This window comes from Telmatherina bonti (genome assembly GCF_933228915.1).
Source record: "Telmatherina bonti genome assembly, chromosome: 21".
NCBI classification, from domain to species: domain Eukaryota; kingdom Metazoa; phylum Chordata; class Actinopteri; order Atheriniformes; family Telmatherinidae; genus Telmatherina; species Telmatherina bonti.
In genome coordinates, this window is record NC_136630.1 from 18,797,135 (window position 1) to 18,816,961 (window position 19,827).

At 38.4% G+C, this 19,827-nt stretch overlaps 1 protein-coding gene across 1 annotated transcript; it reads left to right on the forward strand.

Annotated features, from left to right (window-relative positions):
* Nucleotides 1-205: 205 nt before the first annotated feature.
* Nucleotides 206-18,270, forward strand: LOC306771416 (uncharacterized protein; the record flags this gene model as incomplete). Its single annotated transcript, XM_079260581.1, has 12 exons — nt 206-749; nt 888-1,068; nt 1,806-1,945; nt 6,698-7,263; nt 7,529-7,802; nt 7,952-8,147; nt 9,780-9,940; nt 11,119-11,214; nt 11,689-11,853; nt 14,910-15,003; nt 16,851-16,943; nt 17,090-18,270. The coding sequence occupies 11 exons, from the start codon at nt 206-208 to the stop codon at nt 16,912-16,914; spliced, it is 2,481 nt and encodes an 826-aa protein (XP_079116707.1). The 3' UTR covers nt 16,915-16,943; nt 17,090-18,270.
* Nucleotides 18,271-19,827: the final 1,557 nt, after the last annotated feature.

Genomic DNA, 19,827 nt, shown 5'->3' on the forward strand with positions numbered 1-19,827 from the left:
CATCATCAGTGAGATAAATGCTGACAACCCAAGACTGGACACCACCGAGTTTGTGGAGTTGTATCACACCAGTGGAAAACGGGCCCCGCTGGATGGCTACACCCTTGTGTTCTATAACGGTAATGGAAATATAGCCTACAAGGTGTTAGACCTCAAAGGCCACACGACAGACGATAGAGGGTTCTTCCTGGTGGGTTCAGTGGATATGTTGCCCAAACCAGCCATCCTCCTGCCACCAAATACTGTCCAGAATGGCCCAGATGCTATTGTCCTCTATCATTCATCTGCTGCTCGCTACAGTGAGAAGATGAACGTCACTGCGGTCGGGCTGGTGGATGCTGTTGTCTACATGACCCGTCGCACTGGAGGTGCAGAGTTCCTGGCTGAAATCCTGACCCCTGGGGAGCCAGTTTTTATAGAAGACGAGGCTGCACTTGAGGGGGATGAGTCAATTGAGAGGTGCTTGCTCTCTGAAGATCAGTGGGGCTTTCAGGTGTCCTCGCCCTCGCCGGGACAGCGAAACAACTGTACCCCGCCTGCTGCTGCCCCAACCGCTCCTGTGATTACTGAGCTGAAGCTGGGAGGTGGCCAGGTGGATGGGTTTGTGGAGCTGACCGAGGCTCCAGCTGTAGGTTCTCTAGCCTTGGTTGTACTGGATGGGAAAACGGACAAGGTCAGTGTCAGTGTGGATGTGGACACCTCCAGAAACGGATTGATCTCTGTGACCATAGACAAAAAATTCATGAAAGGTCAGTGCTCTCAACTGTGTCATTTACCTGCATTTAAAACTAAATGTTGAATTATATTTAGATTTTCTTTTAGTTTCTTTACTTTGATCATTGAACTTAACAGTAAATGTTGTGTTCCTATTGCAACTTTTCTCTCAGGAGATGAGTCTGGTGCTGTTGCCATTTACAGTGGCAGAGCTACGGACTTCTCAGTGGGCAGTCCACTAAGCCAGATTCAGCCTCTAGATGCATTTGTGTTTGCTGGACCTGGAAGAAAGCCAAGTGCCAACCTTACAGAAACTCTTATCCCCGGCAGGCAGCCATACCAGCTGAGTAACAGGCGAGTCTTTAACAAACCCTAATAGAAGCATGTATTTATAAGGTTCATGTTTGTTTAGGTTGACATAGTTTTTATTTCTGATGCGTGGGACGTGTTAAGTGCATTTTACTTAATGGGGGGGAGGGGAGAGCTTGTCACTTCAGTTCCTCTTTGGTTCACATGGTTTAGATGTGGTCATAATTGGTCTCTTATTTGCAAGAGCTGAAGCTCACAGGACCTGGAAGTAAGTCTATTTAAATTTGACTACAACTTTTTTTTTTTTTTTTTTTTTTAACACTTTTTCATACAAATGACGACAGTTTTATTTCCTATATTGACTGTTCTTCATTGAAGTTGCTTTAAATCAACCTTCCAGACACTAATATGCTTATAGTGGCAATCTATGATCAATCATTGCCTAAATTAGCTTCTTTTTGTCTCTTTTCTTTGTTCACTATGTAAAATATAAATGCACCATCCTGCACTCGCTGAATCTAATATATTATCTAGCCTATCACTGTATGGTGGAAGCCATAACTTTATTTATGAAGCACTCTAAAAACAGCAGGCACCGACCAGTGTTGAAAACTAAGATTACACAAAAGATTAGAGGACATAAAATTTATCTCACAATAAAACAATGTGAAATGTGAAATATAATTAAAAATAAGATCATGATAAAAAAAACAAAAACAATATAAAGACTAATTAAATCCCTTCATTGCCATTGTTTCCTAATGATTTCATCATGTCATCAGTTTAAGAGAAGGAGGCTTCTATCTCAGCCGCTGTGGTGTCGCTACTTGGAGCAGAGATCCTGGCATCTTCTGGGAGGCCCCCCAAACTCCTGGGCAGCCGAACCAATGCCCCTGGCCAAAGATCTGCCCTCACAGCTTTGGTAAGTCTTTGAATGTCATTCATGCATAACAAATCCATTTAAATCTTTCCGTTGCCCCTGCGTGGAGGGCACCTCAAATGTATATATTCTTTCCTGAACTGTTCTGCTGTTGCTTCGTCTAGATACAGTAAATTGTATGTGAATTAAAAAGTTTCTATCTGTAACCGTTTGAGTATCATAGAACATGTAGCAAGTCTGCTTTTGACGTCTAAACTAACACAGAATTGAATGAAAACATATTATGGTCCTGAAATCATGACCCTCTGAATAAATCAATATAAGTTCATCCATTATCAAACTCAAAACAATATCATCCTCACAATCCTTCTGAAACTACATATTATTGCTTTAAGTTTGGGCTGCTGTCTTGTTTACATTTACATTTTTATTTTTGGCCCGTTTGCTCTTTTCTTGGGCAAGTTTTGTATTTATTTTTTGTATTTCAGTACTTTTAAACTCCATTATGACTGACTGGCTTTCCATTTGACAGATTTAATTTAGACATTAAAGAAAAGAAAAAGAAGAATGAATGTTTGTCCATTATCGGCTCTTTCCATGTCAATGATAAGAAATATAATGGTGCAAAAAATGAAGAAACTCAGTAAAACATAAAATAAAGTAACAAATCAGTTTGCATCATCCTGGGAAAGTATTACTCAGAGACACTTCTAATTGCTGTTCTCCAAAAATATGCTTACATCAGAAGTAACAGATTTCCACCATCAAACCAACAAAGTAAAAGTGTAGTGACTGAAACAAGTGTTGCACAGTTGAGAAGTGAAAGCTGGGGGCAGATCCCGTCCCTTTTAAAGCATTTCTTTTCACAGAAATGAAAGATGAAGAACTATGTGTGAAAGAAGTCGGTTGTCCTTATGCTTATATTGAAATAAAGGAACTTTATCATTTGTCATATGGAAGTGAACAAGAAGCCCTGAGAGAGTTCAGACCTCTGGGGTCACTAATCTGAGAAAAAAGTCCAAAAAGCCCAACAGCCTATGCATTTATCACCCTACAACAAACACTCTTGTGTATACTTAAAGGTAAGAGCATTATCTATATCCATTGTCAGCATAGGTGCCACATCTTATTCAGAATACTTGACACCTTTAGACATTAAGCTGAAGGAAATGGCTACAATAGTCTTGAAGTTATAGAAGAAATTTGGATTTTTTTTTGTGAGAAGCTGTTAGTGTATTAAACATTTTACATTATCATCTCGTGACTTCCACGATTCTGAGCTTTATTTGTTTTAGAAGCTCTAATGGCAAAATTATCCCCATCTCCAAATAGTAAAAAAAAAAAGCTCAAACCTACCTTTTTACATTGGCTTTTAACAAAATATTTGATTTTATTTTGATTTATTTGATTTTTTTAACTTAATATTTTTAATTCCAGTTTTCCTCTTGGGGACCCACTACACAGGACTCTGCCTGCCCAGTCTTTGCTGTTGCAGCGATCACCCTGTGATGAGGGCTAGAGGGGGGTCCTGCACTGCAGTCCTATTGCTGTGGTGGGGACCCGTGATTGGGTGGCTCATGTAGTGGTTCATTATAACATTTCATCTTTTTTTATTCAGTCATCTTTGTTTATTTTTTAGTATCATTATAATTATTGGTGCTTTTCATCTACACAGTTAATCATCATTCATAATTATAGTTATTACAGTAATATCATATATAATACATAATAGAAATAAAGTATTTTACACTATTCAATTTTCTATTTTCTATCTTTATTTTTCCACAAAAATATTTATCTTATAGATAATATAACTGATAATTTATCAAGTAATGCATATATTTCTATCATTTTGATCAATGCTGTTATTTTTTACTTCTTATAGTTGTTTTTCCTTTTCATCATAAGACATATCTCGATTGTTTTTTAAACTTATCGGGTTTTTTCTGTTTGTTTGTTTTTTTAAAAAAATCATTTCATTCCATACACTCTCATGATACTTTCTTTTACCAGAATAGGGCAAGTGGCTATTTTTTATCACTTCATTTTCTTTCATTTTCAGAATGAAACAAATCATTTTTTAAAAATGTAACAAAAGAATTGAGCTCTTGTTACATACCAGAAGGACACTTTAAGGTTAAATTTCTTAATCCAAAGTATTTCATTGAGTGCCCTATAAAGGGATATACAAGAAAAGAAAATATTTGAACTAAAATACATCTTTATTATGTTTTATTTGATTAGTATTTCTATATTTGTGTTAAGAGGCAGAATATAAGGATTTACTGCTATTGTTTGGGTAAAATAGAGAGGAAAGGAAGAATTGGAGTAATATGCACTGTTTTTTCAACTATGAAAAGCACTTTGTGTTGTTTTGTAACATGAAAAGAGCTTTATAAATAAATTCAAATCTGAATTTACAGAATCTGTTAAAAACTTCCTGGATCCAGATGGTGATCTGGATCACTTCCAAAACTTAATCATTTGTTTCTTATTCCAATTCTGATATTTCCTGGCTCAAAATCTATCCTATACTTAAAAAATGTGATCCTTATGAAATTTATATAATTTCACTGAAAGCTTCAGAAAACATGATAAATAAACAATGTAGGAGGGTTTTTACCTTTTTCTAATGAGGAAAATAAGTTTGAATCTTATTTGTATGAGTTGTAAGAAGTCTTAATGGTTGCTGATTGTTAACTAAGCCTCTTTGGTATTATGCAGATCTCAATTAAAAACAGTCTTGCTCTCATTTGGCTTGGATATGATGCCTTTACAAAAAGCTTTTTGATAAAAGAAAAGACAAAATATACTGTTTTCATTCAGAAACGCACAAAAAAAACTGACCAGCATTTATGTTGACGGGTCTGTTGTCCTGTCTCTGGTGAAGAGTTTAAACTGAATTCATGTCAGCTTTCATCTCTGAGAAGTCTTTGAACTGTTGGAGTGAAATGGGAAAGAGGATATTTGATAAGGCAAGTATTTACTTGTAGTTGTTAGAATATCTTTGAGTTGGTCTAAGTGAATATTATGTAACTGTTTATCCTGTTTTTGTGGTGCTTGTGGATGGAGTAGAGGGCAGCCTGAAGCAGTGTTCTCATTGAGCACCCAGATGGCCTGTGGGGTGAGGCTCCTTTTGAGTCTTCATGTTGGCCCTCAGGCTGCAGTCTTCCTGATGGAAACATAGAAAACATGCCACGATCTGGACGATTTGGGCCTCTGGCTATCCGTCCTTGTTGTGCACTGCTGACTGTGTTTACGTCCTGTAGGGCAGCAAAGAAGAGCATGGACCTAGCATGCTTTCTGCTTTGGTGAAGTAATTTCAGATACTGCTCTGGATTGTTAGTATAAAGTTGCTTAACTTTAAACTTTCTTGTTTCATAATGGAATTTTATGCTGTAAAATCTAACCTGCTTCAGAAGATGTAACAGCGCTGCCTCCCAGCCAATCAATTCTCTTAGAAAAAAGGGGCATTAGTGCTTTGATAGAGAGAGATAGAGGCCATTTCCAAGTCTAAATAAACTCAAATACTGACTTTCCATGATCTTCATCGTTATGAACCTAAAATAGAGCACACGCACCAACCTGCATCAGATGGTATCTGTACATTCATGTTTATACACACATTTGTCTATCTCCTTAAAATAAGTTAAAATAACAAAACAGCTTCAGTGGTATATATGACGCGTTGAGTCTAAATGACAGAGAATGAACTTTTAAATTTACAATAATCGACTGAATGGTTTCATTTTTGTTTTTGTTCCTTGTTAGGTACAAGAAAGCACTTGCAACACCCATTTAATGAGATAACAATCACAAATTGTTTGCTGTACTCTTACATTTACTTATTCCTTCGGCTGTAGCCGCTCTATTGCTTCTCAGATCATCTGTTGCCAGTCTGTCTTTTTTTTATTTGAATGCAAACACATCCATAGTGTGACAACATGGGCTGATTGATCAAACTGTTAGCCACTCCAGCATAGCAGTACTGTTTAGCGAGATCTGTATTGGGATTAGTTAAGGTAGAACTCCTAAAGATACCGTGAACATGTTAGACTTGCTTTATTGTGCAAGCATCTATCCAACAAGCTCTCTGTGGTGCCTGTTAGAAATGTTCACTACACCCAAGTGGAAAAAAAGAGAAGATAAATGTGTTGTTGCTCTCTAACCGCATTGCCCTGAAGGAGTTTTTCACTGCAGAAACCACGTCACGATATGTTCTGATCGGAGTAAATACATTTTTCTATAAACTTTCATTCCATCTTATTTACACCAAATTCCTTCTGTGGCCGTTTTCCTTTTAAGCTGCTGATCATCTCTATAATGACAAAGACTGCAGTCCACTGTGTGTCTTCTCCAAAAATCTGCAGTCAGCTAGTAATACTGGTATTTAGTGTTCTGCAGCCAAATTGTCTCTCATTATTTCTGGTAATTAGACCACTTCTTGTCATCAGCAAAGATGATCAACTTGTTAGAATGAGCAACGTAAACATGGGGCTATTTGAATACAGTTCAGTCTTTTTGATTTCTTATTATAATCTATCAAGCAAATGATAAATGCGGCTTTAAGTTTCAGGCCTTTAATACATAAAATATGAAAGACTTGATTACATTGTGTAATGAATTGCATATTGAAAGTTTGATATTCAGTCTGATAAACTGGGAAACAGTTGATATCACTCAAACTTGTAAGAGATTGCAAATTATTGCAGTTTTAATATTTCATCATTTTACATTTCTTATTGCACAGTGTTGGAGCTCTTGACTCAGTGAATTCTTTTCATTATGCTTCAGTGATTCCAGGCGGTACAGATTCGCCACCTCACCTCCCACCTTGGGGAAATAGCGACTTCCTGATCAATGAGCTGAACACTGATACACCCGGTGCTGCTGAGGATGGCGAGTACATCGAGCTCTGGCACCCATCAGGTCGCAGAGTCTCCCTGCAGGGCATCTGGATTCTGCTGTTTAGTGCACACAACAACAAACCTTACAGGGAAATCAGCCTGAGTGGACACTTCACCACTGCCAAAGGTTATTTTCTACTGGGCAGTGACAGGTTGGTGCCAGCTCCTTCACTCCGCCTGCCTCCCAACACCATCCAGAATGGTCCAGATGCTGTGGCGCTCTATCGCAGCCCTTTCGGCCCACCATCAGCTACCCAGAAGGGGATCCCTACTAAAGGCCTGCTGGATGCAGTGGTGTACCGGCAGAGGGGATCAGATAAGGAGGCAAAGGAGCTGAGTAAAGCTTTGACTCCAGGACAGCTGCCATTACTGGAAGATCCAGATGTTCAGCCTGGGGATGAATCGCTCAGCCGCTGTAGAGGCCTGTACCCATATGACCTGTCTGCTTTTTCTGTGAGTAAAGGGGAAGAGGGCATGTTCAGAAAAGGAAGCAATGATTTCTGATGAGTAATTCATTTTGAACTCTGATCTGAATCATACCTATGCTATCACAGCTGTAATTGTAATATTGAGCTGTCACAGACATATCTGCTTATTGCTTTACCTGCATGCTACAGTGTAAAACTCTTCACAAGTGCATGAAAGTCCCTCTGGTTAACTTGAAAATGATCTCATCAGTTAATTCTGTACTAGAAAAGACTTGTAATGGTCGTTGTAGGTGGCTCCGCCCACTCCTCTGAGGGAAAACAGTTGCCCTCGCCCTTCTCCTGCCCCTGAGGATGTCGTCATCAGCGAGGTAGTGAGCAGCTACTGGACCAATCACAGCCAGCAGAGGGCCTTTGTGGAGCTGTATGGGCCACCCAAGACAGACCTGCAGGGTTTGGTACTCTCCGTGTTTGACCAGGAGTACAGTGGGGCTGTAATTGCAGTGCCTTTGAACGGTTTGCTCAACCGCGATGGGTTTTACATCGTTGGAAATGTCACTGGAGCAGGTGAGGGGAGGGGATGACCCAACTCCTGCTGTGCAAAATATTCTCCATCTCCTACTTAAACCTTATGCCTGACTCTATTTTCTTTTTATTGTGCACGCATCCTCCGGTACCCTCTCTATGCTCCTTCACCCCATCTCTCCCATGGATAGATCAGACTTTCCCAGAAGGCTCTACGGTGCCAGCACGAGGAGCAGTGGTCCTGTGCTACGATCTGTTCAGTGTGTGTAGAGCTGGCACTGCTCTGACCAACTCCAGCCTCAGAGATGTTCTGCTGTTTAGTGAAAACCAGAAGCTGCTTTCCTCGCTGTCCACCACTAGGGGGAGTCAAGTGATGCCCATTCTCAGGTAAAAACAGACTGAGGCACACATGAACTTTCAGTGAGCTTCTCTCCTGGTTTATAGTCTGATGCTGACATATGCCGCTAAGCTACGTCTATAATATATCGCAAAGATTGCATCTAGCTACTTTAGCATTTCCAAATGGGTTTGATGTGTCAGGTAATAAATACATACAGTCATCCTCAAATTTATTCATAGCCTCCCTTAAATGAAGGAAAAAGAGCTGCCTGTGAAATACGCTGAAATTGACTAAAGTAATAATGACAAATTTCACAAAAGTCATAAACTAATTTTTATTGTTGAACAATCCTTTCATGTTTCTACTACAGTCAGGTGTTTTCTGTACCTCTTAATCAGACTTCTGTACATGTTGCCAGGTAATTTGTCCCATTGTTCATCAGAAAAGTGCTGTAATTTCTCCAGGACCAATTTTTTGTTTTTCTTTTTTTTTCTTCGACTAAATTAAATGAAAAAACAGTGTCTTACATCACTAAATTATAATTTAGCAAATTTTTTAGTTATTCCTTTTTTTTAGTCTCCAGTTATTTGAGTGACTGTTGCAAATTCAGCCTTTTCCTTGATGAAAGGGGATGAAATTGAGGACAACGGTAGTTATATTTTTTTAAGTCGATGAACCGGGAATATAAAAACAAGTGAAAGTCTTGGTCAAACTGGATAAAAGGGTTATGTGGCCCAAGTGTCCAAAAAATAAGTATAACTGATGATCTAATTAGAGCACACGAGTACCCAATATTCAGTGATGTGTCGGTGATATGAAGCTTGGTCTGTATGGAAGAACCACAAACTGCTCCTCAGCTAAAAGTAGAAAACTTTTAAAATACAATGAGCGGTAGCTTGCAGGATACGAGGGTGCATAGCTGCAGACTACACAGAGATTTGTCATCACTGAAGGTGCATACAGTGCATGTGATTGCTGGATAATGCACCCCATTCAAAAGTTTTCCCTTTCCATTTGGTCTGAACACAGTGTTTGAGGGACATTTTAAGGAGTTAAAGGTGTGAAATTTGCTTCTGAATTCCCCAGCTCTCAAGTAATCAAGCATCTGTGGGAAATTTTTTTAAAAACATGACTGATCCAGATGCCCCACCTGGCAACACATTGACATGCCCCGACAGGTCAGGGCTGTTTAGTAGGCACATTGCAGATGTTCACACAGTGTTTGACTCATGTTTATTGCTGTGGCTGTCTGATTCATAGACAATTTACTGAAACAAAATCTGATGTCTAAATGTGAACAGGATGATGATGAGGACTGTTTAGACACAAGCTGCAACTGAATAAGAACATTTAATGTAAGATTTATGGATCAGATGCTGTTTTTTTTGTTTGTTTATGTTTTGTTTTGTTATGTTGTTGTTTTTTTTGCTATTAATCACCTTGCCACAGAACAGCATTTTGTATAATTAGTATTAAAACATTTATTAGTTTTACTCCTGCTTTTGTAAGTTTAGATAAAGTCCATTTAAGTTCACCTATAAACCTTGCAGTACATTTTAAGCTCATTCTGACATCATTCAACAAGCCAAATATGAATACTTGTGAGTAGTGTATGAATATTTTACTATCAATAGTTGTGTGTTTATTGATGCGTGCCGCTGTATGGTCTGTGGGTGCAGGTCAGTGGAAGCCGGTCCTGTCTCACTGAGTCGATGTGCATGCTGTGACATCAGGAGCCCCTCTTCCTGGACAAGCTCATCTCCCACTCCTTACAGCACCAACCTGTGTCCAAGTTCAGCCTTCTCAAGTCAGATTGACTTTTGCTTGCAAGAGCAGTCAGGTAGTATCATCTCTTGAGTATCATTTACTAACCTAAAATCATTAGAACTTGAAATGTTTTATTTATTGTATAAAAAGAACATAAGCTTAAGGGAGAATGTAAGGACAGATGCATGAAGCTGCTTATTTTCACATAAGAGTTCTACATGGACGTATTTACTTGTAAGTACTGAAAGTAAATGTAATGGATATTTATTTTTGTTTTGACCCTTTCTTTGCCTTTCATCCAAGTTTCTTGTTTAGAAGTATGTCATTTGAGCGGTTGTCAAGTGAAATACATCTTCACAGACCAAAAAGAAGTCATGTTTCTTCCTCTTAAAGGGTAACAATTTACTGTGCAAAAACAAATGATCTGGATGATGGTTTTTAAGTGTAAGTACTTTAGAAAAGACTGAATCTTAAATCCCTTCACTCATGTGACACCTAGCTGTTACAAATATATTTCTCACTCTGTGTCACTCTTTCTTTGTAGGCATATATGAGAGGTGACCAGCTAAAGTACATTGATTTTAAATCTCTGCATTATCAACTACAGATTAGATACATGGATGGATGGATAGATGGATAAACACTTTATTCATCCCCAAGGGGGGAAATTCTGGGTGTTCCAACAGTTCCTTTTTTCACCAAAAAACTGTTAAAAAAAATAAATGAAATGAAATTATAAATAGATTAAATTAAGTAATAATATAGTCTAATGGCTGCTGGAATAAATCATTAGATTAAAAAGAGATTATGTCATCTCTTTGAGCAACTTCAACTTTCAAATGTCAGTTTCATGTCTTTTTCAGCTGGATTCCACCCTTTAAGCCTGTTGCAGACAGATTAAATATTTACATTGCTAATGGCACCAATGTGCTTGCTCTGCTAAGTTTGAAGAACACTTGACATTTAATTACATTAGTAGGATTTTGGTCTTCAGTGTTAACCTCTCTGTAAAGCAAGCTGGTATAAAATGCTCTATTAAAACGTTTTGCAGTTATTCATGTAGATATGTACTTATATTTTTGTAGTTATTCACCTCCAAAGAAACTTCTCAAAATTAATTTGAAGGATTTTTGTATTTTTGTCTGTTTTGAAATAGAAGGAATGTTTATTTTGTTCATTGAGAAATATGAGAAATGCTGTAACTCATCAACAAAGCTACTTTTGTTTCTAAGTCACTTTTGTTCATTTCAGACTGCAACGATCTAATTTCTGCAAAGAAAGTATATGAGGCGGCCGACTACTTGGAGCAGAAGTGTCACTGTGGCATTTCTGCTCTGTACCTGCAAGGTGAGATGCTTTCAGTTATTTTTAATGATTTATTTGTTTGATTTTATTAAAGGAAGACAAAAAAAAAAAAACTCTGGCATTGCTCCTAGGAGAGCATCATTATTATCTCAATCCAGATCACATTTCATATTAGCATCTTCAATAAACAGCTCTGATTTCCTGTAGTAGTTTTATTCCAGTGTAGTAACGTAGCAGATGCCTGTGACTGGAAGGAGATGCCATAGCAACCCCACACTTAACACAGCAGAAACTTACCTTCCCAGTGAGAAATAAACTGCTTACAAAGCATCTCACAAATTGTTTTCTCTTTTCACATATTCGGTCCTTTATGTTCGTCTACAACCTTCATAACTTGTGCTGTTCTGTTGTAAATGGCCTTTATTCAGTTGGCATTTTACAGATTTTATTTGAGCTAAGTGACAAGACGTCCTTGATGTTTTATTTGAAATGTGTGTTTGTATCTTGCCGTGCAAGGAGCCAACTTTTCTTGCATGTCTGGGTGGCTGCGAGTGTGGGGGAACATCCACGCACTGTCAGACTACCAGAAGGCCCTCATCATCAAGACGTCACACATGAATCCTTCTCCTGCTCAGGCAGACGCCTGTTCGCATCCCTCGACTGACCGCTACACAGGCACAGGTTAGGGGCTTAGCAGCACAACGGAGCTGTTAAATGCTTACAAAATGTTGTATCTTATTCAGTATCATTCATAGACTATATATTTAAAAAAATGGACAGAGTCTCCATGACGGGACCTGTAAGTTTCTGAAGAGCTGAATCGAAGCTTTTTTGCAACCTCTTGTTTAACAACTGGTGGAGAAAAACCTTCACAGAAAGTTTAGAACAGGGATCCTCAGTCCTAATCCTTGAGGACCAGTGTCCTCCAAGTGTCCCTGCTCCCACACTTCAAAACTTTGTGTATGCAGACATGTGCAGAGCTTGCCTGAGTATGTGTCCGGTGTTGTCCAGCAGGAACACTTGAAAAACCTGCAGAACACCAGCTCTCAAGGACCAAGATTGAAGATCCCTGGTATTAGCAGCCTGGACTCATACATATGCACAATCAATGAGTATTTTTTTGAAAAGACCTATTTTACTCCATTATATATTGTGTAAAAGCATTTTTTCTGAATGAGATTAAAATGAAATCAGGTATAGTTCCTCTAAAGAAACGGACACAAATAAGCCACGCTGATGTTCAGCCAGTGTTTGCTTCAGTCAGTGATTCAAAGCAGCAAAAAATTCAAGATTTTAGGCTTGCAAGGCTTGATGTGCAAGCCGCCATTACCTTATACTGACCAAAGAACCCTTAAAGAAAACTGGCGCCTTTTCAAGTAAAATGGGTCAAGTCAAAGACAGCTGTGCATGATAGAGGCTGTCCACTGTACTTTTACTTTCAGCATTCTGCTTTATGCTGAACATTTTCAGATGTCAGACAAGAAATACACAAAATGAGTTGTTGGAAGAGCTGCAGCAGCAGGCTGCATATCTCCAACTCTGCAGCAAAGCTTTTGTCAAATGCCTTTTTCAGCTTATTGCTGCAAACAACTTAATATAAATTTACAAGCTGTGAAACTAAACTTTGCTGCTTATAAAAAGGAAGCCTCCGCTTTGCTGCCTGTCTGTGACGTATGCAAACTGCCCAAAGAAAAGCCTGGTTTTCTGTTTTTTACTTATTTTTATCCTTTTAACTCGTTGGCTGCCAGCCATTGCAGAAAGCCCGTACGGCCAGCGTTTTGGAGCATTTTGGCTCATCCTTCTGGATGCATGGAATATTGAGTTCTGGCACTACAGATATGGAGAGCCAATTTTGCCGTGTGCGTGCCTCTGGGTGTCTTCGGGGTGTGCACTTGAAACATGTCATAACATACTGTGTGCGCGTTGATGTGCACGCTTGCAGCATGCATTTTGCAGACGTTTTGACGCACGCACCTAGCCAAATTGGCTTTATATATACTGAAACCACAAAAAACCGTAAAAGTTGTCAAGACAAATATTAAATTTGAAAAGATGTATAAAGATGACAATGACAACTTGTAAGTTTTAAAGAAAAGCATGTCTTTACCTTTCCTTATTGCACAAAAAAAGACCACTTGCATTTTATTGCTAATTTGCCATAATTTAACAAAAAAAAAAAAAAAACTGCTTCAGTTCAATTCAACTTTATTTGTATAGCGCCACTTCAAAACAATGTTGTCACAGGGCACTTTACAGACAGGTCATTTCAAGCCAATTCATACATAGCCTGTAATAGAAACCAGCTGATTGCATCAAATCATGACTTCGATCGAATCCCCCAGCCTGAGCATGCTTTTTATATAACTGACCTTTCATTTCTTGAGCAGAAGCACATTGTGCTACTTTGTATCCCCCAGAGTTTGCTTGCATTCACTTTACACAATGGAATTGGCTGAAACAGAGCCTTATTGCTGCAGAACGTGATATGTAGCTTGTTCGGTTAATCCACATAGGATAATTCAGTAAGCTATTTCTCTTGTTGAAAAGCTACTCATGATGTGCAGTTTATAAACTTAACACCTAGTGAAAAGAAATTTGAGTTTGCTGGATTAGTTCTGTGTTATTATCACTCTCCTTGGAAATAAATCTTAAACTGTTGTGAGGCCTGTTGGGTTCCAAATTTGTAAGGAAAATGCATTTGCGGGATGAGCAGCAGTGTGTTGGCTGCAGCCATGAACAACGTGCCAAATTTTCTCTGCCTGTTCATTGTGCGGTTGACTCTTGTTCAGGGGTTCCCCAGATGCTTATGAATGGATGCTGTATTTGTACTTGATCAGCAGTACTTGTGAGCATGGACCATGATAAATGGGTCAAAATGTGGAGAAGATGCAGATGATACTATGTTGTTTGCTGCTGTTATAGGTTTTGTTGGAGTCAGTGGAGTAGTGTGGGTTGGCATCTCCTCACTGGAAAAACAGAGCTTGTCTTTATTATCTGCATCATCAATGCAGAGATGTGTTGAGATGAGATTCTGCAACCAGAGGAAATCTTAATTTTTTTTCACAGTCTGGGACTGAACTCTGTCCTTCAAGATGACAACACTCACCCTTGAAGGGCCTGCCTCCTGAATTTGGGACCGTAGCAGGTGGAATGGCCTGCCTGCAACCGTAACTACTATTTCTATGCATGGTGGCATGGTGGTTAGCACTTTGGCCTCACAGCAAGAGGGTTGCTGGATGGAGCCTCTGCTGAGGTGGGAGGGCTTGGACGGTGGCCTTTTTGTGTGGAGTTTGCATGTTTTCCCTGTGTATGCGTGGGTTCCCTACCATCCAAAGACATGCATGTTAATTGGTTACTCTGAGTGAGTGTGAGGTGTGAATAGTTGTTTGTCTCACTGTGTTGGCCCTGTGATGGACAGGCGACCTGTCCAATGATTGCTGGGGTAGTCTCCAGTTTCCCAGTGACCCTTAATTGGAACAAGCAGTTCAGAAAATGATTGATTGATTGACTGTTTTAAAAACAAAATCAAAAGATTTCCCAACAGTAAAAGATTTATCACCAAGAAGGCTTGGCTGTAATGAAAATATGTTCTGTTTTTGGGGGGAAAAAAAGGTTACATGAATAAAAGATGGCAAAAAAATATTGTTGCAGCAAAGAACGAATCCACCAATTGGTGCCTGCATCACAGTTTTGTTTAAATGACTAAAATGTAATCCTGTCTGTTTAACCTCTCCTAGCTTCAGCCCTGGGGTTACAGATTGGACTGGTAGTGGCGGTGTTCCTGCTGCTCGCACTTGGAGCTGCTCTGTTCACGTTCTTCTATAGAAGGAGGTGAGCACTTATGTTCTCTTTTGTAGTCAATATGCTAACTGATCTGGTTTCCAATAATCTCTTTGCACCATTATAGTAGAATATAATTGTGTGTCGATATGTCCATCATTTACAATGCCAAATTGGAATGCTTTGAAATAAAAAAAAAAAAAAACTAAGTAAAACACATCTAACATAGGTGCTCTAATTAATATTTTGTTTTATTGTAAATGTAATTAATCTAAGAACATTTTTATTGTCAGGTCTTATTTGGACACAACTTTTGTTTACCTGTTTACCAAAACGTATTCAGTATACATTTATCTGATCAATGTAGGGTTAAAGTGCAGATTCTCTGCTTTAATTTGTAGATATTCACACCCAAACTACTGGAGAGGTTTAGAAATTACAACTCTTCAGTATAGTGCTACCTTTTTTGATAGCACCAATAGTAATTAAAGGTCAACATCAAGGCTATTTCATGGACTTCATGGAATTTTTCTCATTAATCCATCATTAATTGAGCAGGTATTTATATTTGTGACATGTTACTGTGACCCTACAACATGCAATAAAAGGAAGTCTCAATGAACGTGCCAAAAAGCACCCTTTGGCTGGAAAAAAAATAGCCTCACAAACAAGCAACAACTAAAGACAGTTGCAGTAAAGATCATTTGATGGATCACCAAGGAGGATCACCATCAAATAAATCCCAAATCGATGCTTCCTAATAATATTAGGTTGTTTCAGTCCTCTTGGCAAAGTTTTTTTACTTTTCTGTTCACCATAAATTCAACACAAATGAGTCCTGTTATGGTTATAGCCTGACCTGGTTAATGAACTGAACTCGTGTGTACGTGCACCCAACGGAAATAAAGTTATTCAGCTTGTAGTTTGCAGTGCAAAAGATTATTGCAAAGTTAAGTACAGCTGAATTCACTGCGCAGACTTTGCCTTAAAGTTGCTCAAATGGTGACTTTGTCAGATTACATTGTGGCAAAAAATCGGGGTGTTATTTTTGTGAGAAAGTCTAGAAATGCTTTATGTGGCTGCAAGTTGTCAGCTAATCTCATTAGGCTTGTTTTTGTCACAGTTTGACCTGTTGCCATCAGAAGCAACAGAAACAATATATGAACACAAGCAAGTCATCCATGCCTTTTTAGCTCTAACACTTGTTTCATTAGTACATCATGTAAATGCGCTGACTGAAATTTCAAAGCAACCCACCTTTGTCCAACAAGACAATGCAAAACCATTTTCTGCATTTAGTGGAGTTATGGCTGAAGAAGAGAATGATTTGAATTACCTGCGCTGCCCCCCCCCCCCATTAATAAGATATCAACAGAACATAACATATATTTTACATAGCATAACTACGTTAATACTGTCTGCAGTAAAATAAAAGTGAAAGTAAGTCCAACAATCAATAAGGTCCCTTTTTTCTCACTCTGTCCACACTTTTTTTAAATACACAATTGCACCTAAAGTCTATGGTCCTTCATGTTTACTCAGTGGGATAATTGCATGAATATGACACGTCTATCACAAAATTAGCAAACATCATGGTGGATTTGAAGCTAAAACATCCATGCTTCTGTCATATTTTTTAGACTTTCTAAATATACGACATGGTTCGTTTTTATACACCAAAGCGCAGAATTTAAGGGTAACACCTGTGTAATGGTAAGAGGTCAGTGTTTGAGAAACTATATGGACAACATAAAGATTAATAACAGAGTTTAAAAGTATGATGGTGAATTCCCTGCTGGGCTGATGTTTTAGAAACGGAGGCACAATTGCGCAATTGCCATTATGAAGGTTTTAAAAGTATGTTTGTGTGTTTCTTTTCATGTTGTTTGCATTCCCAGACGTCCTCTGGACTACTCCACCATGGAGCTGAGTGAACATGCAGAAGGACTGTCTGATCTGTAATCAACATGTTTCCATCTGGAAGCTCATGTGTATGTATGTGTGCTTGTGTGTTTATGTATGTGTGCTTGTGTGTTTGTGTGTGTGTGCGTGTGTGTGTGCATGGGCAAATTCAGTTGAGCGAGCAAGAGACTGGGATAATCAAAGGTTTGTTTGACATGTACATTGCTGATTGCAGAGCTGCTCTGGCATGAACGCCACCGGAAGTGTCCTTCTTTGTGTCTTCAGAAGATCACTGATGGGGAAAAAAATACTCGGAAATGTGTGTGACGGTGCTGTTGGATGCATTGTGACATGTGTTATGGCTCCAGTGGCATAAAATCTGGACTCCTCAGATGATAAAAGATTTTACCAAGAATGAAGGGAACGCCTCTGCCTGTGAACAGTGCTGGTTACTACCTGTTCTGGAAAAGAAGATGTAAGGGATCTTTTTTTTTTTTTTTTGCTTGTTTGTTCTTCTAAATACTTGAGTCCCTAATGCTCATTTTTGCAGACTTTTTTATGTTACTGTGGATAAAGCCTTTGAATTTGATTACCTTAATCAGCTATGCTTTTGAGTTATGCAGGAAGGTCCACTTGCACTGCACTGTTTCAATGTAAAACCCATTAAGATGGTCATTCTTTTGATCACATTTATCCTTCAAAGTGAGTCCTGCAACTTGTGTTTGTCCATTTTAGGCTGTAGTCACACAAAGGGCTCGGTTGTCCCTTTAAATGTGAATGTCTCTAACTTGTGTTCTTTTTAACCACTTTTGTGTGCTTGCTTAAAGCAAAGTGTTTACATTGTCCTGACTGTAAATTAGAAGAAAGGGATGTGGGACACTGAAGTAATTTCTCATATGAGTGATTGTTTTTGGAGGTAAAAGATTGCTTTGTATTCAGAGCTATTATGTTTCACATTTTGTGTGCCTTTCACCTGTGTCATACTCTGTCAGCTGATCCTCACTCATTACATGGACTGTGCATCCAATTTTTTAATTTTTTTTTCATCTGAGTTGCACAGAATTACTGTTTCTTTGTGTGATGAACTCTGAGATGAGACATTTCTTCATACCGCTATGCCAATCAGACTCTGAAATCAGATAGACAGCAGTGCTGCTGCTGCTTTCATCTAAAAAAAATATTTTTAATGTAAAAGCAGACAATTTTTGGCAAATGAAGCCTATTTTTGTGTTTTCTGTTGAAGAGTTTTCCATTTGATTTATTTTAAGGGATGATTATGAAATGTATTTTAATATGTATATTTTCCGATTTTGTGTTAGACATTGTAAAAAGTTAGAAAAAGAAAAGTCATGATTAGGAAATTTAAGCTCAGTGTGACCAATTCTACTCTGACGTGCAAATGTGCTGACTCTTGAATGAACTGCAGAAAAGTTTTACAATGTGTTTGGTCTTTTTTGGATAAACATAACTTAATATGATACTTCCTGTTGACAGTCAGTTTTTTCTCTTTTACCTTATGTGCTGAGTTACATCATCAGTATTAAAATGACAAAAAGAAACAGGAACTTGCAGGTTTTATTCTTTTACACCTTAAAGCATTTACAGTAAACTTTCACTGTCTGCCACAGAGAACTTATACACTGACAATTTTGCAAGAAGCACTGGAAGGAAGAAAGACTGCATTATCTCCACAAGTCGAATGAAAAACTTGTCTTAAATTTTCACTGTCATGCACACAGTGAAATAAGTACTTGCACAGATGTTTAGCAATGTTTTCCCACTTGCTTTGTCACTGCACTGCCTAATATGGATGTGAGTTTGTTTAGAAGTATGAGAATATTTCAACCCCTCCTGCACGGAGAAGTGCAGTTGGGGTTATGCTATTGTGCTGGTGAATATTTAGGTGTACTATTTAAATTAATCTTTAGTGAACTTTGGTATCTGTCATCTTAGCACACGTCTGTGGTTTGACACTGACTTCACAGTTAAACGCCTTTCTCCAACATGCAGACTTCAGCTTGGTCATTTTGGTTGAGGAGGATGTCACATGGCCTACACAAGTACACAGCATACTTTTTTTTCCCCCCCTCTCTGTCTTTCTTCGCTCTGTTCAACCTGCAAACCACAGCACAGGAAGACCGATAAGATGCACAGGAAGGTGCTGCTGCTGCATGAAACTAGTGCTCTGCTCACTACATTTGGAGGTGTGCTTCATTTGTTCACAAGCCTACCGAAGGGTTTGACTCATTAGTGGGGTCTTCCACTTAGAATTTAGACTTCAAGAGAGTGATGGAATTACCATAAAAAGTATCTGTACTTTCAGCATTTTCCATCTTTGGACACCAATAAACAACTTCAAGAATCTCATGGTGAGTTATAAGAAATCTTCTATTGCTCATATTAGTTTGCCTTCACATTTTATTTTTGTACTGTAATCCTGCCATTCTCTCTCAAAATTATGATTTTTTGCTGCTGGTATTTGTGAATTCTACAGTCTTCTTTATACTTTCTGGGGCACACCCAGATGCAGTTGCGATGTATTGTAACTAAGTTATGAAGTCGTGTTGATTTTTAACTCTTGACAACGGAAGCTGACAAGCTGCCTCTTGCATGTCTGAGGTCTTGTTGCGTGATGAGTAACTAACCACACAGCAAAGTGTTTATAGTCTCACATTCATGTCAGTGAAACCTCGAAGAAGTAAAAAAAATAAATAAAAAATGGAACTATTTACAGCTAGGTTCTGTGAACATACGATAACTCCTTTTAAGCTTCATTTCTTGTAAATTTCACAGAAATGCTACAGCTGTGTTTTATTTTAAGAAAGCATAACCATAGAAACAAAAGAGAATCCGGTTTCTTTATTATATAGCCTCACATAGTGTTTTTCTCCCTTACAGTGTGTGAATGTAATTATTCTGTAAGAGGTTTTAAAAGTCATTTGTTCTCTTAACAGTCTTGGATGTAAACTAACT